This window comes from Seriola aureovittata, chromosome 2, assembly GCF_021018895.1.
Source record: "Seriola aureovittata isolate HTS-2021-v1 ecotype China chromosome 2, ASM2101889v1, whole genome shotgun sequence".
Classification (NCBI taxonomy): domain Eukaryota; kingdom Metazoa; phylum Chordata; class Actinopteri; order Carangiformes; family Carangidae; genus Seriola; species Seriola aureovittata.
In genome coordinates, this window is record NC_079365.1 from 14,333,363 (window position 1) to 14,360,578 (window position 27,216).

Here is a 27,216-nt window from a genome sequence, read left to right on the forward strand (position 1 = left end):
AAAGTCACTTTAGTATCTCATTTTTAGTATTTAGTATATGCGCTACACTGTAACATAGCCCAGATTGCCACCATAGAGTAGACCTTTCTTTTTATTGTTTCCAGGTACCAAGCACAAAACTATTCTGGAAGCTCGGAGCGGACTGGGACCTATTAAGGCGTACCCACGCTTGGGTCCTAAACCCAGCCCAGAGCAGGGAGGGGAGCTGTCCTCTGACCCCAACACTCAGGAACGCACCTTCCACTGTGAGATCTGCAATGTCAGAGTCAACTCTGAGCTGCAGCTCAAACAGGTGAGAAACCCACTGACAGCCCCAAGAACCATGAGAGAATTATTTTCAGAGCAAACTCAATATCCAGTGTCTATCGTTTTTCTTTTTTTTTTTTTTCTTTTTGTGCTGCAGCATATATCTAGCCGGAGGCATCGTGATGGAGTTGCAGGGAAACCCAATCCTCTTCTCAGTCGGCACAAGAAGCGCACAGACTTTATGGTAAGGATTTGGTTCGTCTTCCTCACTGTCTACATATTCCATGTTTGTCAGTTCTCCCCCATAAAGGCATCAACATTAGTTCAGTGTCTCATTTTTCTTATAATCTTCCTTGACATTCTCAAAGGAACTTCCAAAAACTCTGGGGGCTGGACTTTTACCAAATCCTCTGGCTGTTGCTGCAGCGATGGCAGCCGCAGCATCCTCGAATCAGCTGGCACTACGCCCTCCGGGCCCGACCTCCCACCCTCACCCTCATCACCACCTCTTACAGGGAACACCCCTCAGCCTGCTGAGGCCTGCCCCAGGGCCCATCCGCACCACGCACGGGCCAATCCTCTTCACTCCTTACTGATTGGCGAGAGAATGGGGACGAATCAGGAAGAAGCACACTGTGAAGTGGAGGCCTGCAACCATATGCCATCAAGAGCCAAATCAGCTGCTGTGGCTCCAACTGGTGTTTCATTATAAGAAAAGGAGCGAACATGAATACGACTCTTCATGGTGCATACTGTAGTTGCAGACCACTGCTGTTATGTTAACAGAGAAAGATAAACTGACAAATCTCAAACATTTCAAAGAGACTGTACGTTTCCATCTTCCCCAGTTTTCCTTCATTGCTCAACTATCTGCCAATCATCAGACTGACTCTGCAGATAGTTTGAGAAGGAACTTATGAACCAGTTTCTTTCAAGCATGGACTTCTTTGAGCATCCTCCAATCTGCAACTGATTAAATAAATTACATTTATTTAATCATAATAATTTAAATTGTCTACCGTATGATCCACTGTACCTGACTGAAAACCCTACCTCTCTTACGTTTTTAATGTTCATCTCTGCAAGGAGTCATTACATATCCAAAGCATTAATGTTATCAAAAACATGTCTGCTGGGTTAGATATAGTAGTTGCCTCTGATGTTAGCTGGTATCATACTGTAGCTGTCACAGTATAGTGGATTGTACCACTGTAAAGTTCTGTTTTTGTGGCCTATAAAGAGAAAAAGGTACCAACAAATTCTGTATGGTTTCTGCAGTTACTGGCAAACATTTCTCTGTACTGTATGTCCACAATTTAACAGCTGGCCTATAGGGGCTATATTTACCTCTGTGGGATAGAAACAGGAAGTCAAAGAGGAACAGCAAATGGGTTAAAAAAATTATGTCTTAAGACTGTGCTGATGTGTACATCAACCAACATTCATAGTTTCAAGTTGGCGAGGTGGTGAGGAAGTAATTGCTACTGGCGCACTATGCAGCTATCAGTGTTTATACTTACGGTCTGTGTAAAATGCAGTAAGGTTGGAAAGAATAAGAAAATAACAAGAAAGAAAACTCTCAACTCTTCAAGTTAAATTGTTTCTCTGATGATTCCCCAGATTCTTCCTGAACGGCCCCTAGCAACAACCATGTGGGTCAAAGTCTCACAAAGCACATAAGTAAAAGTTTGTGGTGAGAAATCTACACGTAATACGTAATACACGTAAAAAATGACGACCTATCATTTTTCCATCTGCACCTTCTGCGCAAAACACTGTGAGCACAGTAGGACAATGGTTGATTTTGACTTTAGTAGCAGCTATTTTGCATTTTGTGTACATTTGATTACACAGACCACATTTTCACCATAATCTCATACAAGGAGTGTGGAAACAGTGGAATGAAAGACACCAGCATTACAGAAAGAACAGAAAAGGACCATATACACAGATGAATACTTGTATGCAAAAAACAAAACAACAACAAAAAAAAAAAAAAAACACCATTTCTGGTAGTATTATAGGTCTGTAGTGGGATAAAAATGTTAGTTTGTCTGCTCTGCCTTGTGTACTCCAACCCTACATGACCCTGAATTATCCCAGTGAACTGTCATGACACATTAGAGGGAAGCTTTAGGAAATGGAAACTGTAGCAATACTTTAAGCACTCCTGCTAACTTTTCTCGTTAACTGCAATAAAAAGAAATGTCGACAAATGTATTAATTGTTATTTAGGAGATGTGTATTGAAACATTACTGTAAATGTAGATTATTAAAAATGAGAAAAGGTACATGTTGGGGCTTCCTAATTGTTCAATAAAAACAAAATTCTCTATGGAATCATTAAACTGAGTTTATGGTTGTAAACAATGTTGACTGGTGGATTATTTACCTTTTTTATATATATTATGACAATAGCAATAAATCACAAATGCATTTTGTAATGCAAGTGAGTAATGTCAAATCAAATCTCCAGTCACTGTCTGTTTTGACATACAGTACAGTCCTATAGTAATAGGTGATAACAGGTGTACTAAAAATATATATATACACATTTGGGCTTTCTATTTGTGATCAGAAGTTAATTGAGTTTTTACAGTTTAGTGCAGTGAGCAAAATGATCAGAGGACAAGGTCACTGACACAAAGTAGGGGACAGACCCAGATGCAGACACAAAGACACAGGAAACCAATCACTGATTAACAGAAGTTGTAGAAAACTAAAAAAACAGAGAGAGAGAGAGGGAGAGCGAGAGAGGGAGCACATCATACTATAAGGAAGCTATACACTCACACAGGGCACATTAAAGTTGAAGTTATCAACTTTAAAGTGAGGAATTGAACGCTCCACATCGTTTTTTGATCACTTGTTTGCCTACACATTGATAATGAAAATAATGATTTGTAACAGCGGACCTTGTCTTTATAGTATCATACCATTTGAGAGATTTGATAAGATGTAATCTAATTTGTGAGCAGCAGTACAAGATAATGGGAGTACCCAGGTGGTGGTCTTTCACCGTAGATATTTGATATCTTTATTGGAAATCTGGATCAGTTGATGATGGTGATGAAGCTGATGTTGCTCCAAGACCATTTTTCTTCATTGCTATGTTTGCTCATTGTTGGTGAAGAGGCGAACAATTAGTGGAACTCAGTGTGGTCTAGTTTCAACGTAGCCATCTTCAGCTCAGACAGCAGAGTCAAATAGCAGTGCATGTTCACAAGAAAGAGAGCTGCCCTCTCTTCTGCACTGACCAGAAGCACAGCGGCCGTTATATTACAATGACAAGCCAGCAGTTTGCTGTGCTGTGGGGTACGGTGGGGAACCTGATGACCATTCTGGCCTTCGCCGATTCGCTTCAATGTGTTAATCATCAACCTGGCTGCCCAAAATAAGGATGAGATCACGCACAAAAAAACCTACCAATCCACCCAGAGCTCTGCAACAGCCTTAAATTCATCATCAGCCAACAAGCCTCCCCCTGACATCGTCCCTGCACCACCTTCATCCACACCTGCACCCAACCTTGCAGCATCTTCATCCCACTCAGCAACTTCAGGAGATCCCAAGGAAATACATCATGTGACAGGCATGTGTTTAACATTTTTTCAACTGACAAAAAAGACATATGATGCTGTATCTGACTCAATACACAACTTCTCTTGTGATTTAAATCTTTATCTACCCAGTGGTTCACTTCACATATACAGTAAAGCATCAATGTTGTCAATTATAGTAGCTGCATTTCAGCAACACTATACAGTAGCTCTGCTCTTGTGGCCTAAAGGGAATACATCACGGACAATTTCAGTTCTTGTTCTGCATTTTGACACTTACGGGCATCTACGTAATTTTGAGAGAAACAGGAAGTCTGTTTGCAGCAGCAGGGGTCAAAATTGGACTGTGTCTTTAATGTTTTAATTCTGATTATTTCCATCACATTGCCATTGCATTTGCATTGAGGAGTTATTGGCACTGGAGCAAAATGCAGCTATCAAGTGTTAACCCTCACTGACTAGTAAGTGTGGAAAAAATTATGAAAGAACATATTGTCACTATATTGATTTGTCAAAAGGGAAGTGGTTTAAATGTTTATGTATTACCACAGAAACAGGTCATTTGCATTACATGAACATTTTTACTACATTTTAATACAGGAAATAAGCAAGATCCTTCTTCCCGAGTTTTGACATGAAATTGGAAAAACCCTGCATCGTAGCATCTGATTGTGTAGAGGGAACTTAAGCAACACAGAGGATGCACATAACAAGTAACACCAGGAAGAAGATAGACATTCAGACCACTGCCGAGAATGATACAGCTTCACCTCAACAACTAGAAAGACAGAAATCTTTAGCTTAAAGGTGAGAAAATCATGAGCAATTTGTTTTAAAACAGGGGCTTTTATTTGCCTTTATATAACACAAACAAATGATAAATTAAAAAATATATAATTATTTTAAATTCCTTGGAGGGTTTTTTTTAATCATATGTTTATCTTTTCTTAACTCTAGCTATACACTGCATATATTAAAGCTAGATTAGCTAGAGAAGAGACAATAACTGAGTCATAAACTATACACATTTTTTTGTTTTCATTTTGTCCATTTATTTATTCAATCAAATGATTCATGTTTAATGACAATGTGTTTCGTGGCACTAAAATAGCAACAGAGAGTTTTCAGTCAGCAGGATGTTGAAAAGGAAGTGGTCATCTATAACTTCTCCTTCACAACAAAGGGTTTGATAAGTTGGGTTTCGGTTTTAATTTAGTTTTTCCATTACCTGATTTTAATTCTGATTCCTGTCAGTTGACAGAATGCTGATGAACCACACCAACCAAACGGAGGACGACCTCTTCTCCTGCTACAGTCCTTCTGTCGTAAGTTACCGGTACTTTGCTGTTCTGTGGGGATGTGCTGTGACCATCACAGGTACGGTGGGGAACCTGATGACCATTCTGGCCTTCGCCTTAGACGCACGTCTGAGGACTCGCTTCAACGTGTTAATCATCAACCTGGCTGTGGCTGATCTCCTGTACTGCACCATACTGCAGCCCATCTCAGTTGACTCCTATCTACACCTCAGATGGCGCAGTGGTCAGCTCTGGTGCAGCATCTTTGGCCTGCTCCTCTTCCTCTCCAACTCTGTCTCCATTATAACCCTCTGCCTGGTGGCACTGAGCAGATATCTCCTGGTGGCAAAACGGGCTGTGTTTGATCGTGTCTTCTCTGACCGTGGTCTAATTTTACTCCTGATCTCAGCGTGGGTGCTAGGCCTGGCCAGCTTTGGCCCACTCTGGCCTGTTTACGTGTTTGTGCCACAGGTGTGCACATGCAGCTTCCATCGTACCAGAGGTCGCCCCTACAGCACCATCCTGCTCTTTTTTTACTTTTTTGTTGGTCTGGGCTGTGTTGGCGCATTCTACATGCTCATTTACAGACGAGTCCAGATCGCCTCACAGGCCCTGCTTCGCTACAGGCTCAGTCGCCGGTCATCCAGGAAGAAACCAGCTTCTTCAGTACAAGGGACAGATGACAGTGGTGTAGAGAGCGGCATGGCCAACACATGTAGCTGTGAGATGAGCAGCCAGGCAGATCTAACCCAAAATAAGGAGGAGTCCTCCCAAATCATGCAGAGCTCTGCCAAAGCCTTAAATTCATCAGCAGCCAACAAGCCTCAGCCTGATATCGTCCCCGCAACCACGACTGCAGCATCGTCATCCCACTCAGCAACTTCAGGAGATGATGGTGAATTTAAGCGTGTGACTCGCATGTGCTTCACCGTTTTTCTGTGTTTCGTGTTCTGCTTTGTCCCCTTCCTGTTGCTCAACATAGCCGACAAACATAACCGGGCCCCACAGGTACTGCACATGTTCTGTGCCAACCTCACCTGGCTCAACAGCTGTATCAACCCTGTGCTCTATGCTGTCATGAACCGACAGTTTCGACAGGCCTACCATGTGCTGCTCACCAGGGCTGCTGCACCCTTCACCAGCCTCTGGCAGGCTCTGAGATCCTGATTTCCCAAAACTTTGTCTGGATATACCCAGTATGATATTATTCTAATGAAATACAACACAACTTAAATTTAGCCACTATGAACTTTTAAGTTGTTTTTCTGTGTGATTTATTGGCCCATAATTGCAAATGTCCGTGACTGACTGACTGAATGATCATAGTTCCACCACTGGTCAGCCAAATGCCAATGAGTTGGAGTTTCTCCATGAATTGGCACGGAGAGGTGGAGCAGGAGCCTGTTATCCAGATGGAGGCTATGAACTTTGTGAGAGACAAACTAAGAAAAATATTCAGTGTTGCTTCCGACTTTCTCTCTGAGTGATCATTTTACAAGTAAATAAAGCTGAAATCACACCAGAGTCTTTGTCATAATAGAAAAATAAACTCAACAAATGTCAAAATAAATAAAATAGCTCATTAAAGAGAGAAAGAGAGAAAGAAAGAAAGGAGTTAAACGGGGTCTGAGCTCTCATATAGTGTTACATTTTTTTAAGCTACATTACCAACATTTCAGACATGTTTTACTTTGTACTTGTTTGCTCTTACAGTAAGTATTATGTATGTTCAACATTATATTATGTGTTTATGTTATGTATGTCATAAATTAAACTTTATAATATATATTCCAGTGTCATTCAGAATTTTGAGCAACAACTAGCCTTTATGTCGTAACCACTTTTAGTATTTTAAGTGTATGTCACAAACATGAAAAACCACAAGTGTTACAAAATCAGAAAAGTATAGTCCTGTCTAACACAATATGCTATTTCAGCAACTCAGGAACTTATGAGACTTACCAGTGTCTCAAATTTGTATTGCGTCATATGTTGATAGTTCATGACAAATGAGAAAAGTTGGCCTTTATTTTGGCATGTTTAGTTTAGCCCCTGCATCGTGGCTAGTTTAAGACATCTCAGAGTTCCCAGGAAGCTGAGGGGGTTTAAGATGTCAAATATAAGCCACAATGTCCCTGGTTTACATCCAGCCGGTTGTAGCAAAGTAAAGTAAGTCATTAGTTTTACAAGTTATTCGGTCATGGACTTCAGTGATGGGTGAGTGCAAATATAAAATTTGACTTTTAAACGTCACTTTCAAGTCAAGGATCATCAGAGTTATTGGTGTTATCCCACCTACTGCACCAAATTCCATGGAAATTAATCCAAACTGTATTGGGATATTCAAATCCACCCACCACCTCAAGCCCAGTGAAAGCGGCCACTAAACATTCAACAAGAAGCACAACTAAATAGTTACCTTGAGTGCGAGAGTCAACAAAAAACAATCCAGCCATGACCATTAGCCCACCTTAGCACTGCCGTGATAAGCTCCACAGCAGTGATGGCAATAAGCTGGAGCCCTTTAGCAGCTCGTAGGTCATCTTGGTACAGCCAGACCGGTGTTGGCTCCATAGTCGAGCTGGGAAAGAAATTCAGCCTTGGACTTCACTGGGACCGGGCTGCTCGAGTGACACTGACGGAGCCTGGTGAAACTGGTAAGATCTTTAACCACCTTATTGGTGTTTTAGTGGGTCACCAGCCGACCGAGATTTTAGCCGCTAGTCCCCGTGGCAAGTCCGCCTGTGCTCTGGTATTTATCTTTCTTTGTCTGAGACCTTTCTAGACAAACACTTGTTTTTTTCAGTGGCTGGGATTCTGTGTCTTTCACCCAAAAGAAAATGTTTGTAGCCTGTAATACTTAGTTACGCCCACTTTACTCCAGTGTGGTTCTGTGTGATTTTGTTAAAGTAAAGTTACACCCACTTGGAGTTACACCCCTCTCTTGCAGTCTGCAGAGAGACTCGTTTTTTCTCTTTATGTACAGTAATGGAAATTATTCATGAAATCGTAGAGAAACAGGGTTAAAACAGTCATTTTTGTCCTCGTGTCCAGCTGTCTTCACATGATCTGCTATCTTGCAGACATCTCATTTTGACATCTTGTGTGGTTCTGTTGGATTTGGACTACCGGTATTTTGAAGTTGTGCCCCTTACATAACTTATGTCCACTTAGTTTCCCACCTCTCCTTTCACTTGAACACTGCTAACTACAGGCACAGTGCCATCTTGTGTCTGGGTGGTCACTGTATCTTTATAAATGTGAGGAGGGCCAATGGTTTCAGAGGGATTCACATGCACTGACATGCACTGACATGCATGCACTGCCAGACTGCCTACCAAAACAAAGAACAGAGAAGCTCAGAGTACAACTTCATGCTCTGCTCAGGATGCCATTACTCAATTATATCTTTCCAAAAAATATAGTGGATACGTTGGTAAACAAACAACAAAAAAAAAAACTGCCTTCTTAACCTTACACAGCCCATTCTCAGAGCACAGCAACATTTGGAGTCATGTTTTTGGTCACCTGGTGAAAATAAGTAAAGTATTCACTGACCTTGAGGAAAAAAAACTTTCTTCCCCCCACCCTTTGTGGATGCTGGACAATAATGTACAGTTTATTGTCTGTTGTGGTTGATGAGTAAAAACTTTTTTTTTACCATAAGGTAAGTATGTAAAGTCAAAACTAACGTATTGGACAATCTAAAACCTCCACAGGGCCACAGAATACCGTTAACATAGACTCATGAAAGCAACTTCCCATATTTGTTCAATATTGAGTTATTAATTTAACAGAACATGCAGTTGGCCATTTCCCTTTTATTGGTAATAATATTTTTCAACAGATATAAAAGCACATACCTACAAAGAACAAAATTGCATGTTTTAGTACATTATAATCACATGCTGTGGGTGACAAAAGGGACTCAAAACAACAAAACAATAAATTATGTGCAGTTTGTGCAATGTTCTCTACAACACCTCTGCAAACACAGCAGTTAATGATGCATGAAATTTGAGCCTGGGACACTAATGGAGTTGCTATGACTCCAGCTCATTCAGTTATCTCTCTTTTATGTCTTCAAATTGTCTCACAAATCCAAATCAGAACTTACAAATAATTAACATGACAAAAAATAAATAGAAAAGTTATATTCTAATGCTTTAAAGGTGCACACAAACACTCAGGATCAGGATCAGAGGGGCTGTCAAGTATTTCAAATGAAAGAAAGTACTCAAAGCTAATTATTTTGTTATTAAGTGCTATGTATCTTCAGTTTTGTGACATGGATATTGATTTAAGTAGCTGAGAGTAAAGCTGACAATGAGTGATATAGTTGCTTGGTTAAATACACATTGCAGATGCTTACTGTAAAATGCTTCCACAGGATTGTGAAGTCAGGCAGCTAAATAGCCCTGTATCATCATCAAAGATGTTGGTACCAGCAAAGTGGTTGAGATTGTTGACATACATCAATAACTCATCCTGTGGTGTTTCGGCCAAGTCAGACAGCATGACATCAGGATGGCAGGTTTCCAGAGGTGAATCCAGAGAATGACAATTCTCATCTTGTTCTGTGAGCAGAGAAAAGGACAAGAGATAAATATATAATAAGAAATACTGAGTCTGCTGTCATGGCTGTGTTGTTTATCTCTGGTACTGGTTCCACTGGGGAAACAAAACAGTCTTGGGCTCAGCAGCCAAAAAACAAACAAACAGGAAAGTACAGACTCTCTGTGACAGTGTAGAGAGCAGTATGATTTGAGCTTATGCAATAAAGTCATGAATTGCATGCAGTGTTAGTACACCTGGTTTATGTTAAATGTTTGTATTTTCTTTTCAGTGTTTAACTCATATAATAACTAATTGAAAAGTAGTTACTGTAATACAAGCTGAAGCACAGCGTTCACACCTTTTTTTTTTTTTTATTCCAAATGAACAGTTCAACATTTGGGGAAATACATATCCACTCTGGCAGAGAATTAAATGATAAGATCGATAACACTCTCATATCTGGCCATAAATGTAAGGCTACAGTGAGAGGCTGGTTAGCTTGAATTAGCATAAAGACTAGAAACAAGGAAACAATTAGCCTGGCTCCATCAAATTGTAACAAAATCCATCAACCAGTACCTCTAATGCTCGCTAATTAACATGTTAATGACAATTTCTTGGTTCTATGCAGTTGGAGACCAGAACACTTCAGGTAGTAACTGGTCCTGGCCAAGAAATAATTCAGCACATAATCCCCTGAAGAACAGGGAATAGTCATTTTATTCTTCAGTTTTCCTATGAATTAAAAAAAAAAAGATTTCCCAAAATGTTTCCTCTGTGTCCTTCCAAGCCATGAAAAATATATTTCCAGTGGATTGAAGTGTAATTACTATAACATGAAATGCTATTATTACCACCATAATAACATGAACAATAATAATAATAATAATAATAAATTGTCTTTGATTTCTATGATTGATCATTACTAGTGGTTTTGCTTTACTTATGGCCAAAATCTGTTTTTCATTTTACACTGTCTTGTATTTAATTTCAGTGGATGCACCAAGCAAAGTGATCAAATGTTTTAAGCGTCAGAAGGTTAAATCACAAAGCTATAAAAATAATGAAAGGTTTTAGAAGAGTTTTGCTCAACCCATTCACCTCTACACTAGAGCAGACAACAGTACATGTGCATGCAGCAGAAGCAACCAACAGCCCCATGAGATATAAGGTAGAAGTTCAACAATTTGGTAGCTGTCGCATGACTTCCACTATCCAGACAGCATCTTCCCCACAGAGCTCTGTGATGAAGGGAGAGCGATTTGTTTGAAAGGGGTTTTTAGCTGGATGGGACAGCAAGGAGAGCCATGACTCACCAGCTGCCTCTCCACACAGGTCATTCAATGACTCCAGGCCTTCACCCTGTACCATGTCTGAGGACATGGGTGACTTAGCCTCCAGTGTGTTCCTACATGACCAATCACAAACAGTCATTACAACCAGTTGCTCATGACATAATAAAGCCATGGGTACACTACGTCTTAGAAGTGAGTGCATTTTCAGTTTTTTTGTTTCTGAGTAAATACCACATTTTGTTTTGATTCAAACATCATGCTGTAAATCAGCCTGGAGAAACTGAATAATATACTTACTCTTTTGAGACAAACACCAGCTTGGTTTTGATGTACTTGATGTACGGACTGTCAACTGAAAGAGAATGAGTTTAGATGTGATTTAATCTGTAATATTCATCCCCAGTACTATGAATGTAGAGCATTTTTATCCATGACTACTGCAAGGCAAAACACCATTCAATTTAGATTATCCAACACAACAAATGATATGTAAATTGTGCTTTTTGACAGATTCATTTTTACAAAATTACATAAGTGACAAGCAAAAAGTATCTACAAAAACATTTGGTGCTCTTACCTCCACTCCTGTCAGAGTAGTATTTTCCAAAAGCCTCGTCTTTAGGGGTGTTGGGATATAGATAGAGTAGAGGATTTTCTGGGATGTTTTCAGCTTCTAAGATCTGAAAATTCCTGATGATTTCATGGAAGGGGATCTGGGTAAGGTCAACTTTGGTGAAGGGCTGGACTGTCTTTACGTCAGGCTCACCTAAAAGAGGCAGAAGATGATCGTGTACAGAAAGAAATGTGAGTTTGACTAATCTTCAAAGGAGGCTTGTTTGTATTTCTGACTACTTATAATAATTATGAATTGAAAACAGCTCACCAGTTGCAGTGGTGTCCACCCAGGAGAAAGTGATTCCTCCGATGACACTTTCACTGAAGCGCAACAAGAATGTGCCTCTCTGCTTTTTCTTCAAGAGAGACTTCTCTTTGCCTTTGCTCACAAAACCCATGATGAGGCTAAAGTACAGAAAAAATATCTTATTCAAACAAAAAGCTTCTTCCATGTCCCTGGAATTGAATGCATGCGTTATGTATTAAATCCAGAGTTAACAGTTTTCAGCAAACATACCCATCCCTCCACAGGTCCTCAAGGTATGTTTTCACCATCACCAAGATGCCATCAAACCACGCCCAGAAGGTGTCAGGAGTGTTCTCCTGTTTCCAAAGAGGTAGAGAAGGTAATCAATACACACCTACAGAGTGTGTTCATAAACAATAAACAAACAAGACTAATAATCTACAGCCATGCTAGTAGTTCTGTGAAGCTCTGTGTCTAATGCTCATTGCACAGAAAACCAAACTGGATAATGGATAAAAGCTGAGGTACACAGTTTGTTTTTTTTATCCTGATCAGTAAAAATGGTCATGGTTGATGTGGAAGTGTCTGTCAGCTAACATGGTCACAATGACTATGTTAACATACTGATGTTTGGTAGGTAACTACCAAATTGAGTAGTTGAATATTCGTGCCAACACAAAGAACATGATGGGAATATCACTAAAATTGCAGATTCTCATGATAAACCAAGATTTTCAACAAATGGATTTGACTTGATGTTCCCAGTAGAGGAAAATATTAACCAAATTACCAAACAGCAATTCATTTTGAGCGGTGGCAGGAATGTAAACATAATGGCAACCCATCCAAAATGAGCCTGTCAACTGCAGTGAACATTTTTTATTGTGATTGTATTTGTAACTTGTCTTCTTATTGTAATGGGAAAATTTAATCCGTCAGATGTGTCCTCTCATGTAACCTCATTTTAACCTCTTTATAGTTGATTAACTGTTCCAGTTAGAGCTGAACTGCCCTTGACTGTAGTAAAGGAGTAGTTCTTTATCTACATTCTTGCCCCACATATCTTGTTTTCAATCCTGACAATTTACTGCTTCCTGCCTAAAATCACCAACCGTCAGCTGTGGGTTTTTTTTCTCACATCTTTGTTTGCTATAGTATAAGAGACTGAATTATTCTCATTTTGAAGCTCTCACTTTGTGGGGAGTTTTGATCTCTGCAAGTGCTGCAAGTAATATGTAGTATAAAAACCACAGAGCCACGCCTGAATCTTTATGTTTTTGAAGATTTCCAGAGAGACTAACATCAGCATTATGGTGAATTTAGCGTGAAATATCAGGGGACTTTTTGAGTCGAGCGGTAAGGGTTAACGTTAATCTCTTGAGCCATGCTGAGTAATAGGATTCAGTATTCTTACCTTGCAAAATTTTGACCAAGCCACTTTGCAGGTGTCATAGTTCAGGTGCTTTCCTGGTGGGATAAAAAAAATAAATAATCAAATGATAAATTTCACTCATAGAGAAAATCTACAATAAAACATGCTTACAACCCATGAAGGATGCTGACTTATGTTCTGCAATCCGTAGCATAATTTGACAAATCATCGTGAATTGTGCACAGGTCTGTGGGCATGCACACACACAAACACACACACACACACACACACACACACACACACACACACACAACACACACACACACACACACACACACACACACACACACACACACACACACACACTTTTAGGGTGTTAGCTTGACACTAATGTGTCTTCCCTCACATCAAAGGTTGTCTCTGAATGATACAAGATGAACTGAATACAGAAATGTAACATTTTTGAGCATCCTTTGTTTGATTGGAAGGGAAGATTATAAGAGAGAACAAATTTACCACTTTTCCCAATGGTTAGGGCAAAATATTATCATATGAGAAACTGGATAGGTAAGACAGTAACCACTCATCAAGTAATGCAGGAACTTTTTTTTTACGTGTCGGTAACCAAAAAATGTATCTTGTCGGTGACGGTTCTAATTTCTAGATATTAGAAGTGCTACTGAGGCTTGAGATATAATTTTTTCTTTAAATGTAAAGTCAATAAGTCTTAAAATGCAAGATTAAGTTTAGCAACTTGTGTCAAATCCAGACCAAGGTGTTTCCTGATATCATGTTTGACTCACAGAATGACTCCAATCCAATTTATAGACAAAACAACCAGAAAAATAAGCAAGACAAGCAAATAAAGCAGGATTTACCAAAGAGTCTGTGTGCAATCATTTCAAGCTGATCATCATTCAGACCACGTTTAGTGGCAGAGAGAAACTGCCAGCTCAACATCTCTCCAAACTGAGGCCAAGTGGCTGCAGGAGAGTTGGCAAAGAACATGACGTCCTGGAGAAACAGATGCACATTCAGAAACATATAGAAAATTCATTTCTGATGCTTTCTCACAGTATTAAAGTAAATTTTGAATGTAAAATATAAAATACTGCTCAGTGTGTGTGTGTGTGTGTGTGTGTTAGTGAGGATGATTTCTCACCTTGGTGTCCTGACTGAGCATGTTGAACCAGAGGACAGACGCCCAGGCGCTCTGCTGCTGGCTGGAGTTGGAGATGATGACAACTGGGAGGGAGGATGCCTATGTTGGGTGCCAGGGAAAAACAGTAAACACAGGGATATGATGTTTCTACTTCTACTTATGTAGGTTAATGATTTTTTATAAAACAAGCCACATAATAATAAGGAGAAGAAGAAACTCCACCTGCAACTGAACTGACAAGCCTTTCAGCTCAAATACAGTGTCGAAGAAGATGACATGTAGCTCCTCTGTAACAGTGAGAGGAATCTACACACACACACACACACACACACACACACACACACACACACACACACACACACACACACACACACACACACACACACACACAACACACACACACACACACACACACACACAGCTCATTATTCGGTTGTTTGCAACTTAAAACTGTAAGCAAAGATGGTGTCTTCAGGGTTGCTAAAGACAACTCACATCACTGGCTCCTTTGCTGCCACCTCCAGACTTCTGCTCTTTCAGAGTCTACAGAAAAAATACAGAATTTGTCAAACATAACCTGAGATTAAAGGATGACTATTGTTATATGAAGGTCTTTTAATCAATTCATATATACAGTAATTGTTATTATAATGTTTTTTTGTTCACTCACCAGATGTCTGAAGTCAGCCACCATGCCTCCGCTTTGGCTCTCTGCCATGTTCAATGCCTTAGTTTTGGTCCCCAGGACATTAAAACGCCGATATCTGCGCCATTACCAGGTTTAGTAAGAAGAATTTCACATGAAATATGAAAGTTCAGTGCAAGTCTTCTGGAAATACCGCTTGACATGAAAAGATGAAAAAAAAACTCACCCTTTGATCTGAGGAGCCTCCCTAAATTCAAGTAGGAGAAAAGCAAAGCAGTGACCACAGGGCGGCAATAAAACAACACAGTATTGTTTGTGTGTGGTGAAAGTAAGTAAAACTAAAGGAGGAATCTCACCTCTCCATAGATACACTCACTTTCATGGAGTGGTTCAGCTCAGGAAACTTAACAAGGAGTCTGTAAATATTTAGTCAGGGTTAAGCTTTTAGAATTTATTGAGGTAATAACCTGTAAAATGCAGATGGCAGCAGGGACACCCTTACAGAGGATAACAGAAGGCTTTTGCAAGAAAGCATTAAATAATATTAATTAATATTTTTTTCCTTATTCAGCATAATAATGAATATTAGTTAAGAACTGCTCTAATGTTTATGTAGTGAACTACAATACACTACATCCCCAGTAAATAAGAGTTTAGGTGGGTTTAACTCCACTACAACACTGCACGCACAACTACCATGGAATTTAATGTGTGTATTTAATTATGAAAACTGATACAGATTACTACATCACAAGTAATGCACTGGTAAAATCCTTCCCAAAAGTCTATACAGTACATAGATTATGTTACAAACATATGCTCAAAATAAACATAAAGATTGCCTGGAGTGGCACACTGACCGGGTCTTGACAGAGAACTGGACATTTGTGCGGAGAACCAAAGGTCCTTTCCCCTGAGGCATAGATGGCTGAGTCTCAACCACAAAGGAACTACAAAAAATTAAAAAAAACAACAACATCAGTAACATTCATAAGGATATCATAAAAGAGCATGAGAACATCACAAACTTTGCCTTTAAAGGCCAACCTCTTGAGTAAGTCTCTCAGAAGATTATCCGCTCTCTTCTGCAGTGCAGGTTTCTGGGACTTCACAGGGTCATTGTCGTAGGAGACTTTTCCTATAAGCTCCTCCAGCTTACTAAGGAATTCCCGTACCTGGAACAGACACACTGCCACACAGGTGAACCTGCAAAACAAGAGTAAATGAGCAAAAAGGATGATGTTAACACGGGTCACGGAAAAAGTTATTGTTAAAACAAACGAGGATCATGATGGTGACTATAGTGCTGTAGGAACTGGAAGTCACAATGTTACAATGCATATTGGCTTTAAGTCACTTTCACATTTTTTGCCAAATTGAAACAATGAATGCAGGTTTTTTTCCAGTTTATTAATATAACTATTGCGGTAAATGCCAAAGATTAAAACTAATGTGAGGCAGGCAGGGATGAACACACCACTTCTCCAACTGATCCAGGCAAACATCATCTGGAGCACCTATGCAGGCTTTCTGCTGCCTCCTCTGCCACTCCACAAGCTCTTTCTTCACCAATATGTCAATCAGGTCTTCAGTCCTGTCCAGGAGCTTATTTAGGTCCAACAGTGTGCTCTAACATGGCAATTATATGATAGAAAAAGCAATTTAGGAAATGAAATGGACTGAAGAGATGAATTGTTATTTGAGATGTTATTAAAGAATAATAACAAATCCATACCTTTCTACAATCATTCAGTCTGTTGACAAGTAACTGAAGATTTTTGACTTGATTCTTCTTCAGGGCCTCATCTACCACAGCTGTATATCAGTTTCCACAAGCAGGATCACAGTTTCCATATAAGACAGATCAAAACAAAAGAGATCTTGAAGCTGTGATTCAGGCCACGTTATTACTAATCCTCAGAGAACATTATCAGAGCATGCAAATATAACCACAACTTTTTAATCTGCTTGCCTTCCATCTTGTGGGTTTGGTATTTAAAATCAAACTCATCTTGCTGCTCTTCCAGACATATCATTGTATGTTCCATGCACTATATCACAAAAGAACAGAGAAAAAAACATAATGGGTTAACTATTATGTTGTTCCATCAAAGCTCAACATAATAACATAAAACAACTTAATCTTCACCTGCACTTCATTCCTGAGGCCCGCCATTTTACGTTCCAGGTCCTGCTGGCTGCTTGTCTCCATGGCTTCCTGCTCTACTTGCAAAAACTGGACCTGAGTCAATGCAAAAGTGTAGGAGGAGCAGGTAAAGACATTAAGCATGTTTCAGACATGATACTAAGCAGAATTGCTGTAGAACAAAGAATGAGTTTGAGTATATCACTGCCTGGAGGAAAATCTTCGCTTTTTAGCCCTCTTGGTCACCACTCTTACCAAGGCCCTTCTCCCTCAGTTACTCAGTCTGGCTGAGCAACCAGCTCTAGGAAGTTGGTTGTTGCACACTTATCTAATTTCAGAATGAAGGAGGTCATTGTGCTCTTGAGAAGCTTCGATGCAGCAGAAGTTTTTTTGTAGCCCTCCTCAGATCTGTGCCTCGACACAATCCTGTCTCTGAGCTCTGCAGGTGTGTGCCTTTCCAAATTATGTCCAATCAATTGAGTTTACCACACCGAAATGGGCACCTGAGCTAAATTTTAAATGTCATATGAATTTAGTTTTTGTTTTTTAGAATAAAGCTGCAACATAAAAAAATGTGAAAAGGTGAAGGGGTTTAATACTTTTACTTTCTTAATACTTTTGAAGTTGCTGATGACGGATATATATATATATATATATATATGTTTGTTTTTTAAACTTATAAGTCAAAGTAAATAACAGTACTACAGACACACAGCACATCCACTATTGGTGGCTGACCACTGAGTCATATAGCCAAAAACAACCTTCCGTGTGTTATGTGATTATTAATTGATCAAATATTTGCATGTTAAACAACCAGGTATCAAGGTGTTCCCAGTTGTACCAAGTGTTGTGCTATTGCTATAGCAATAATTGTGTTATGAGTAGCAAGGTGTGTGCCAACAATTATATATGACAATAATAAAGCCCCAACCTGTTCTGCCAGATCAGCGCTCTGCAGGATTTCCTTCTCTTTTTCCAAAAACCAGAGGATTGTACTTGCCAAGGCACACGGCTCTTCCAGGTACCTCTGTCAGGGAAGGGAAACACATGGATATCATGACCATTCTCGCAGGGATTTACAGGAAACTCAAAATATTTTCCTTGGCTCATCGACATTCAAATAGTTATTGAACCAATATAGAGGATAACCAGACCCATTTAAAACATCACATGACATCATAAATCTAACTCAGACGAACCTGAAAGTTCTGCTTATAACGTCTAATGTTATGCTGCAGTAAGAATGACTCTTCCTGGACAAAGCGGCTGTGTTGGATATCCAGATTCTCCAGCAGGACCTGTAACAGCACTACAGCGAAGTCATGGTCCCTTGCTGCTCGCTGCCTAAAGCATAAAAAATTTGATACAAGCAAAATATTTTACACACAGGGTCATTTACTTTAATCCTTGAATGACTCTTGACTGGTAACAAAAGATGTGGGTTGAATGCTATAAGGGGCAAGAGATAGAGCTGCCTTACCACTCCTGCTTCTCTATCCAGACAGATAGGTAATGGCGAACATCCATAGGTAAAGCATCTCTGTCATAGAGCTCATGTAACTGCTGTCTGTACACAGCAGGCAACTGCCTCAGTCTGTCCCACTGGGCCATCCTAAAGTTGATCAGGAACACACAAACATGCACAAAAGCAGTGAACCACATTGCCTATACAGTAAGAGTGTCCTTCAATAATATTACTGCACTAATAGATATTACAATTAAATGTCGATGTGAACGATTCACACACGTAATCAGCAGTTGAGGGTGAAAAGTGCAAACAAAAAAGGCTAATGACCAGTGATCTGTGCCTACAAACTATTCCTTACTGTATGATATGTAATGGCTGCCAGTTCTGCAATTGTTTTTCAAACAGCACTAAATGTTGAGACTAAGCTTACTTTATTTGTATGTTAGCTAGCTGTCAGTCATTTACTGACACTTACTCACGTTCACAATTAAATTTACTCACCTTGCTTTATGCTGTCAGTCCACTTAGAAATGTCTCAATAGCTAATTACTCAACTAAGACAGACGCATAGCTAACTCTTGCGTCTCGCGTTACTAGCTAGCTGTAGCTGCTGGTCGATGTCAGTAAAACAAAACAACGAACATCGAGCAGGCTGAATGTAATTTCCTTCTGTTATGTTTTTACTTAGTTCTCTGTTTCATTGGATATCTTCTTACCCCCCCCGAATCGTTCTTCACAAACTCACACCGGACGCCATTTTGGCTCTAACACACTGACGTTAAAGCGGTTAAAGAGCCGAAATGTCAGTGTTCCCCTACAGTGTTTCCTCGTGGACTCGGAGCTGATAACTGATTGGTCGACCCGGACACAGAAGGGCACGCGCGGTTGGTACATTCACGCGTCAGTCTGCAGCGAAGGGGCGTGGCGAACACTGAATAGAAACTTACCGAGATCTCTGTCTGAAAATTTCCAAGAAATGACGTTGTAAAAGTCATGAAGCCATCATGTGACGCACCGATTTGAATATTTCCAAACAGAATAAACCACAAAACAGGCTTTGTGTCTGTGCATTTCCTCATGTACTGTGCTTCAGTAGAATTTGAATTGGCGTAATGTACTTGAGTATTTTCATTCTGCCGCTCCTCTACATTCAGTTAATAACTTCTCTTAATCGTTACCTTTCCTATTCAGATTAATACAAAATATAGCGACCATGAAAGAATTGTAGCAGAGGTGAGTTTATGTTCAGAAATTAGTCACAGTCAATCTTAAACTGTAGTGTTGTATTTTTATTTTAATCTCTGTGAATGATTTCTGCCAACTTTTTACCTACTTTGTATAGATGAAATATGCCAACTAAATCAGAATCTTGAAATGTAACTGCAACAAGCCTAACTAAACATTTAGAGCTAAAACCTAAGAGTTAAAAATGGATACTGTCTTGTTGAAGCAAACCTGTGAATTATTAGTGGAAGTGATTGAATGTTTTGAGTAAAGACCATGTGAAAAAATGGTTTAAAGAAATTAATGTTACACTTGGTAATTTGATAGCGGAAAGATCAAACACACAGAATGATAAACATCTCACGATCCATCTTTTCTGTCTAGAAGAAGAAGCATCCAATTTGTATGATCAAAAATCAAGTGCAGTCAGTGTGCATGTGACAGCAAAGCTGAAATGATATTGCTTATCTTGGTACATGTGTGAGTCTTCACCTGACCTTCACTGTATCTTGTGTAAGGGATACTCCTCACACTCCCCCTGTTTTAAAAAGTTTGGCAAACAAGTAGTTTTTATGATGTTATCCTCTTTCAAATGCTTTTTGACCTTCTCTACACAGAGACCCCTATTGCATCTCCATTGAAGGCACGATAAATGATCTTGGAGTTAGTTAATATTTCCCTGGTTTTATGACTTCAGCAGTGGTAATAAAAAGTATGAGAAAGATGTTCCTAATAAAGTGATCAGTGAGTGTAAGACTATTGAGAGAAATGGTGCATTGTCATAGTTCTTGGTTCATTACACTGAATGACATTTTGCATGTAAGTGGCTTGGTTGTATTTGCGATGGATCCACCAGGGACTTCTAAAACATAGATATTGACCCAAACTTGACTCATATTAATAAATGGGAAGCATAGAAGATATGTTGATTCCCTTTACACTACTTACTGTGAAGGTATATTTAACTTGTAATATACAAACATTTGTATTTGCCTATTTTACATTTTGGCCAGTAGGTGTCACACTGTTGACAGCAAGCATCAAGAAATGAATCCTTTCTCAAACGGCTTTGCTGCAATGGTTCAATGCTTCATAAAGCTTCATCTCAACCTCACTTGGAATAACTAAGCATCTGTTACACTGAGAAGCAGGGGAGAGAGTAGCCTTTATTGCTACCTGCTAACTTAGCAGACCTGGAGAGCACATTAACATACAGTTGTTTGCTTTGTTTTTTTTTAATAAAAGATTGGCTGAAAAATTGTTCCAAAAAAAAGTTGCTTCAGTAAAGTAAGTGTGTTTATTAATGTACAGCACTTGATTAGCTGCTGTACAGACAAATTTAAAGCATTATAAAGATCAACTTTATATTTGTACACGGTATGAGTTGTGAATTGTCTTTTCGAATCATGTTAATTCACATTCCCTACATTTATTTAACTGTGCAAAAATGTTCTCTGTAAGAAAATGGAATCTACAAAATAACATAATAAAAAAACACATGTAATTTGTATGTGATTCAAGGTAAACTCCTTGTCAGGGTGTCGAAATCACCACATTCTCAAAAATAATGCAGAGAGAGTCAAAGCACATTGTCAGCCACAGATTACAGACTAGAGAGTTACTGCTTAAACAAGGTTTCACTGGAGGATTTTTTTACTTCAACTGGTCGTCTTGCAATTATCTGGGTTCAATTGAATTTTTTCAATCACCAAGACGTTTTAGTGTTTCTTGCCTTCAGCTCACCACACCTGCTGATAAACAGTTCCTGCCTTTAATAATGTCAAAAATAAACATTGTTATATCTGTCCTTAGATATAACCTTACTATACTAGATGTGAAAACCTGAGAAAGAGGTTTCAAACTAAGGTTATTTTCACCATAGACAAGAGATAGGTCTTAAACTAGCTTTAGAAAAAAATCCAATCTTTTTTCTCATTACTAGGACTCAGGCTGTGTTTATCTTCTTATTTAAACAAAAGCTTGTCCAGCTTGTTCCTTATATCTTTCTACTACAGTTAGAGAACTAACACAGCATGTCGTACCCATGGATGTATGAGTTTGATAAATATGGGAACTGAGAGCATAGTTCACCAGACAGCACTCAGAATGAGAAGAGCAATAATGTTTTGCCCATCAGCTATCATAAATAACTGCACTGTTTAGGATTATCACCTGGGCTTTTGACAGACATCTTATTGCTAATGCACATCAGTAACTGACTATCTTGTTCAGGGTGTTGTAACCTGTGCCAGTATGAACTTGCCCAGAAGCAGGCAACACTTCCCCAGTCTGTGATGGGACGAACACAGGCAGAGAGTCAAACACACTGAGAGGTGGCAGCCAACTCAACTATGTATCCAAATCCTTTTTGCAACAGTAGACATACATTAACTCTCACCTTGCAGTTGTATGCCACTGCCACTTCAGGTGACATCCTTGTCCATCCAGAGTCATGATAGTAATAGTAAACTTTTTATCTTTTGTGAGATCACCTGTGAACTTGATCACCAAAATCTAAGCAGTTCATTCTTGAGTCCAGATGAACATTTGTGCCAAATTTGAAGAAACTCCCTCAAGGGCTTATTTAGATATTGCGTTCATGAGGATGGGACGGATAATCTGTTGCCGGCACAGAGACACAATGACTCTGTTCTATTCGAATTAAATTTCAAACTCACTGATTTTACTATTTACACCTGCACTTTTCCTACTGTGACATGTCAATGTTTTCTGTGACAAAGGTCTCCTCAGGATTTTCTTTCTCTGAGCCACCAGGCTATTCCTTATGGGAAAAAAGACTGTGACAGTACATCAAATATTTGTCAAAACACAAGTGGTGAGCTGTTGTGCACATAGAGAAGAGGGTGCAGCACCGCTTGGAAAGGAGGTTGATGCTATCAAAAGAAACACAGAACTATCACCATGATTGTGAAGGTCAGTCACTCTGTCCTCTTTAATCTCCTTTGTCACGCCTCATGCGCGTTTAACATTATTTCTCCCCACGAAACCAGGCTTACTTTTGAACGAGCAGTCTGATTATATACTAAACTACCACACTGACAGCAAACTGTATGCACACACATTTACACATACAATTTATTAACACTTAAAGAAAAACATATAAAACAATACAATTTAGTTACCAGTCTACTGTCCCTGCAATTACACCAGAGGTGAGAGTGTGACTCTGACCTGACAAAAGGTTTTGATGGGAGGAAGAAAACAACAAGAGTGAGGAAGGACAGAAACCAGAGGAAAAGACAGTGGACGGAGGGCAAAATCAAGGTTCTTGAGGGTTTAAGGGCGTAGTTTCCTGAGACCAGTTCTTCTTAAATGTTGTTGCTATGATAAATTGTTCAACTACTTTATCTAATTTCCACAAAAACATTTACATTTTTCTACAAGGAAAAGGTTCACGGCATACTTTCTGAGGTTACCTATTGTTATAGATTACCGAGATTGTTTGCAATTACTCTAATGTGTAATTTTATCTACTTTACACCTAAACTAACTGTATTTTCATTTTTTTTGTAGGTTTGATTGTCACCTTCTAGAAAAAACAAGTAATTTACTGAAATTTACAGACTAAATGAAAAACACTGAAATCATCTTCAAGAATAATCATTGTGTTAACTTGTGTAAAATGAGGTTTGCGTGCACCGTCACACAAACAGAAAAAGCTTTTTTCCCCTTTCAAGATGTGATTCTGATAATCCACTGTGTAAAACAATACTGTTTTCCATATAATCTACATTATATTAAGTCTGGTAAACCAATTTGTTACTCTTCAACCATGTCAGTTAACAAACTCTGATCCTGTGTCTTTGCTTAAAAAAACAAACATATAAACTAATGAAAACTTCATAGGCTGATTCATTGATCCTTCAGTCTACTGAATGGTGAGGATGCCCTCCTCCCAGCTGAACTGGTTCACCAGCACGTCGTCTTCCTGCTTCATGGAGTTGAGCAGATACCTGACTCCAGCTTTCACACCTGTCTTCACCCCTGCACCCAGAGCGTAACCTGCCACCCCGGCAGTTCCCCCCGTGGCGACCATGAGAGCATCAGTGCCCAGGTCAACAGCACTGAGGATGGCCCTCTCCTTGGCTGTTTCGGAGCAGTTGACTGAGGCGTAATACACTGCTGTGCCGAGGTTGTACAGGGTGCTGACTGCAGGGATCCACTCCACTACATTGTACACACGTTCCTCGCTTTTGTTGATGCAGCTCCTCTGGGGGCTGCGCTTCATCCGCGGTCGGCCTGAAGCAGCGGGGACCGAAACATCCTCCTCTGCGCTGCACTGACGGATCCAGCATTCAGACCCCGAGGAGTCAGATGGCAGGATCCGGCTGCCTTTCTTCAGTACGGCCTGGTACATGCCAGGTGTTTGCAGTCCACTGTTGGTCACACCAGCACACACGACTCCCAGTCTCTCGCAGCTGTTTACAGCCTCCTCCAGACTGTCTGTGGCTCCCTCCACAGCTGTTCCTACCAGCATGGTTCCATTCACCCTGGTCCAACCCTCACAATGTCCTTCCCGCTCAGAGGTTTCTTCTCCCACCATCACCAACTGCTGGATGTTAAACATCACAGCCTCTATGTGGCGCCCTGCTTGATCCCTCTGTGAAGATGCTGTTGCTGATGCAGGTGCTGGTGTAGACGCTGATTTGCTCATCCTCCTCTCTATCAGACTTTGCACCTCCATCAGCAGCTCCTCCGTGTCCACCACTCCCAGCAGGTCGTACAGTCTCAGAACCAGGGTCTGTGCCTCCTTCGGGCATCCTGCCACCACCAACACAGGCACTAAGGAGAGACCCAGCAGCTCCTGGGGGAACATGGAAGTCAGTGGGTCGTCGATGGTGCTGGCAGACAGAAGCTCCTCGCAGCTGACGTTCCCTTGAATGTGTTGATGATCTTTAATCAGCCCCTGAAACTTCGCCCTGAGGCCTGATATCATGTGTTTGGCAGACTGGACTCTCTCCTCTTTTTGCACAGCCACCGATACAGAACCAGTCTTTTCAGCGGATGGGAGACCGAGCTGGAGTCGAGATCCCAGGAAAGACTGATGATCCTGTTTGGACATTTCCTCCACCTCTCCATGGAAGTCACTTCCTAGAGGCAGAGTGTTCCTCTGAGCCAGAGGAGGTGGGGCCCTGCACAGAGCCTGTTCATTCAGCAGGAGCTGGATCACAATCAGCCACTTCAACTTGGAGGACATCATTCCACTCTCGTTAGGGCTCTTTTCAAAGCCTCTACACTAAAGAATAAAGAAGAGCAAGCCCATAACATCACAAAATGAGTCCTACTGGAATTCACTGAACAAAAAGTGACTTCAAAGACACAAGGTTTTATTTGTACTGTCATTGTAAAGTTATTACAGTCTGTTTATATAACTTGTATGCAGAAATGATTTGGCTGTTTTCCAGCTGTTTGCGGCTGCAGCCTGTCACTCATCACTCTGCAGACAGAGCAGCAGGTGCCCTTACTGCAATTAATTGTTTGGTAGTGGTTTTAATATTACAATTACTTATTCGTATATATTGTATAATTTAAGAATTTTAAAACAATCTGCTTGAAAATCTAAAAAAGTCAGATGTAGAGTCAAATTAGTTCAGTACATGAGTAGATATCTTGAGCAAGAACATTGACAAATTAAGCGTTTGTCCCTCTGTGACTTGTGAGTGAATAACAGCTCCACACCACAAACAAACAGACAAAACAAAAATCTATATTTCAAAATTTTTTTTTTTTTAAAAACTTTTTTTTTGCCATGCAGGAAAAAGCAAATGCATCCCAATACAGAGCCTTGTCAGTGAGCTGAAATATTTGTGCATGTCCTCTTTTTCCTGCACTGACGACAATTAGAAACAGAAATGTTCTTCCACCCTCAACTTCATAATTTAATTGCATCTTTTGATCTTGTGACAGCTATTTGTCCTGAACTTACCTTACTAATAATCAGATCTGGAGTCCTGGAGTCCAGAGTGTAGCAGTGCTACCAAGATGGCTTCAATATGTAGGATGCGCTTTGCTTTCCCTTTTTTCCCCCTTTTTCTCAAAACATGCATGGCAATCTTCTCTCTCTTTGCCTCCAATGAGAATCTCCTTCTTTACACATGACATCCCACAGCCCTCCCTCTGTCTCATCTGTCTTTCAGCTCGCTCTTCTCTTTGTCCTCATTGCTCAACGGGGGGATCAAGGCTTGAATATTGATTCACGTGGGGAAAGTCCATGTGTTCTAAAGAAGTTTTGTTTGTCTGCCCTGCTATCCTCTCGTCCCCCCCGTCCCTCTCCCCCGTGGCCGCTCTCTCACAGGCGGTAGGTTTTGTTTTTGACCCAAATACTTGAAAGAAGTCTCCCCTCATGCCGTGAGCAAATTTTTCTTTTATACGGCTAAGAAGTGAAGTGAAGGAAAACAGGGTTCTCTCTGAGGTAAAGACTTCAGTCATTCACAAAATGACATAAAATTCACACAAAACTCCATATTGTTATTGGTGTATTTTTGTTATTGCAGACCTGTTCACACTCTCTCTCCCCTCACTATTTCATCTTTATATAGCTTTTAGAAGATAGATAGAATTTAACATAGCATAGCTGTGCCCTCAAAATGCATATAAGAAAGGACTTCCTTCACCCATGAGTCCCATTTATTCACGCTAAAGAAATGTCAGTGAAAGTCCATGTCTGAGGCAATCAGACGATAACAGCCTGACTTTGCCTTGGAGCATACATCAGTGTCACTTAGAAATGTGGCTTTATCAGACTCCCTGTGATGATGAATTTAACTCTTTATTTAACTATTATTACATTTTAGAGCTAGACCCAATTAACTGGAACGCGTACTGTGCTTTACTTACTACGGCCTTAATTTGAAGTGGAAACAACCAATGTCGTCTCCAGCAGTATGCATGCTTCTTTCTATTTCTTGTTGTAGTTGCACTGTGAGCAACATTAAGTACAAAAGACCAATCTCGTTTTATTCAGATTCAAAGCCTCTTTAGCCTCCTCCCACTTCTACTCTACGTCTCTCACTCTCACTTCTTTACACTTGCTTGCTTTCTTTTTCCCTTTTACACACACGCACTCTCTCTCTACTCTGACACAAAAAAACAGCTTTATTCAGTAAGAGTACTCCGGGGTTTTTTCTCCTCTCTTTAAACTGGAAGGACACGCCTCATTCATGAACAAATGGTCCACAGATGAAAAAAAGGCATCACATTCCACATAGAGCCACAATAACCTGTTGCAGTCAAAGTGTTGTATAACCTATGAATGTTTTTTTCCCCTTTATAATCTGTGTGCTATTTAACTGTAGCTTTTGAAGGAGATGCTCAAAGCCTCCACATAGACTTAACACTTTAACAATGTAATTCAGT

General features: G+C 40.0%; 4 protein-coding genes across 7 annotated transcripts in view; 2 read left to right on the forward strand and 2 right to left on the reverse strand.

Annotated features, from left to right (window-relative positions):
* LOC130160993 (zinc finger protein 385A-like) overlaps positions 1-2,579 on the forward strand; it is a 28,957-nt gene extending 26,378 nt beyond the window's left edge. For all 3 annotated transcript variants that reach the window (XM_056363885.1, XM_056363864.1, XM_056363875.1), the window contains 3 exons: positions 105-292; positions 404-490; positions 615-2,579. In XM_056363885.1, coding sequence (XP_056219860.1) covers positions 105-292; positions 404-490; positions 615-842 — 503 coding nt within the window. In that variant the 3' untranslated portion in view covers positions 843-2,579. The remainder of the gene's footprint in view (positions 1-104; positions 293-403; positions 491-614) is intronic.
* Positions 2,580-4,514: 1,935 nt separating this feature from the next.
* On the forward strand, positions 4,515-6,892 carry gpr84 (G protein-coupled receptor 84). The gene is made up of 2 exons (XM_056400046.1): positions 4,515-4,613; positions 5,061-6,892. Exon 2 carries the CDS (start codon positions 5,069-5,071, stop codon positions 6,269-6,271), a length of 1,203 nt encoding a protein of 400 aa, XP_056256021.1. The 5' UTR covers positions 4,515-4,613; positions 5,061-5,068; the 3' UTR covers positions 6,272-6,892.
* A 2,013-nt stretch (positions 6,893-8,905) lies between these two features.
* Positions 8,906-19,370, reverse strand: stat2 (signal transducer and activator of transcription 2). 2 transcript variants are annotated; one of them, XM_056401195.1, is made up of 24 exons: positions 19,117-19,368; positions 18,628-18,759; positions 18,347-18,491; positions 18,079-18,174; positions 17,148-17,240; positions 16,971-17,049; positions 16,734-16,813; positions 16,476-16,627; positions 16,046-16,204; positions 15,859-15,948; positions 15,355-15,414; positions 15,225-15,245; positions 15,023-15,116; positions 14,848-14,895; positions 14,575-14,658; positions 14,353-14,451; positions 14,069-14,204; positions 13,233-13,285; positions 12,089-12,174; positions 11,840-11,976; positions 11,534-11,722; positions 11,254-11,308; positions 10,978-11,069; positions 8,906-9,681 (listed from the first exon to the last, which is right to left on the reverse strand). In XM_056401195.1, the coding sequence occupies exons 2-24, from the start codon at positions 18,756-18,758 to the stop codon at positions 9,473-9,475; spliced, it is 2,388 nt and encodes a 795-aa protein (XP_056257170.1). In that variant the 5' UTR covers position 18,759; positions 19,117-19,368; the 3' UTR covers positions 8,906-9,472. The 2 variants fall into 2 exon arrangements, with proteins under 2 accessions (XP_056257170.1, XP_056257179.1); XM_056401204.1 differs by lacking the exon at positions 10,978-11,069 and having other exon boundaries at positions 9,539-9,681; positions 19,117-19,370.
* A 1,747-nt stretch (positions 19,371-21,117) lies between these two features.
* On the reverse strand, positions 21,118-25,994 carry apof (apolipoprotein F). The gene is made up of 2 exons (XM_056364890.1): positions 25,787-25,994; positions 21,118-25,096 (listed from the first exon to the last, which is right to left on the reverse strand). Exon 2 carries the CDS (start codon positions 25,058-25,060, stop codon positions 23,729-23,731), a length of 1,332 nt encoding a protein of 443 aa, XP_056220865.1. The 5' UTR covers positions 25,061-25,096; positions 25,787-25,994; the 3' UTR covers positions 21,118-23,728.
* Between the last annotated feature and the right edge of the window lie 1,222 nt (positions 25,995-27,216).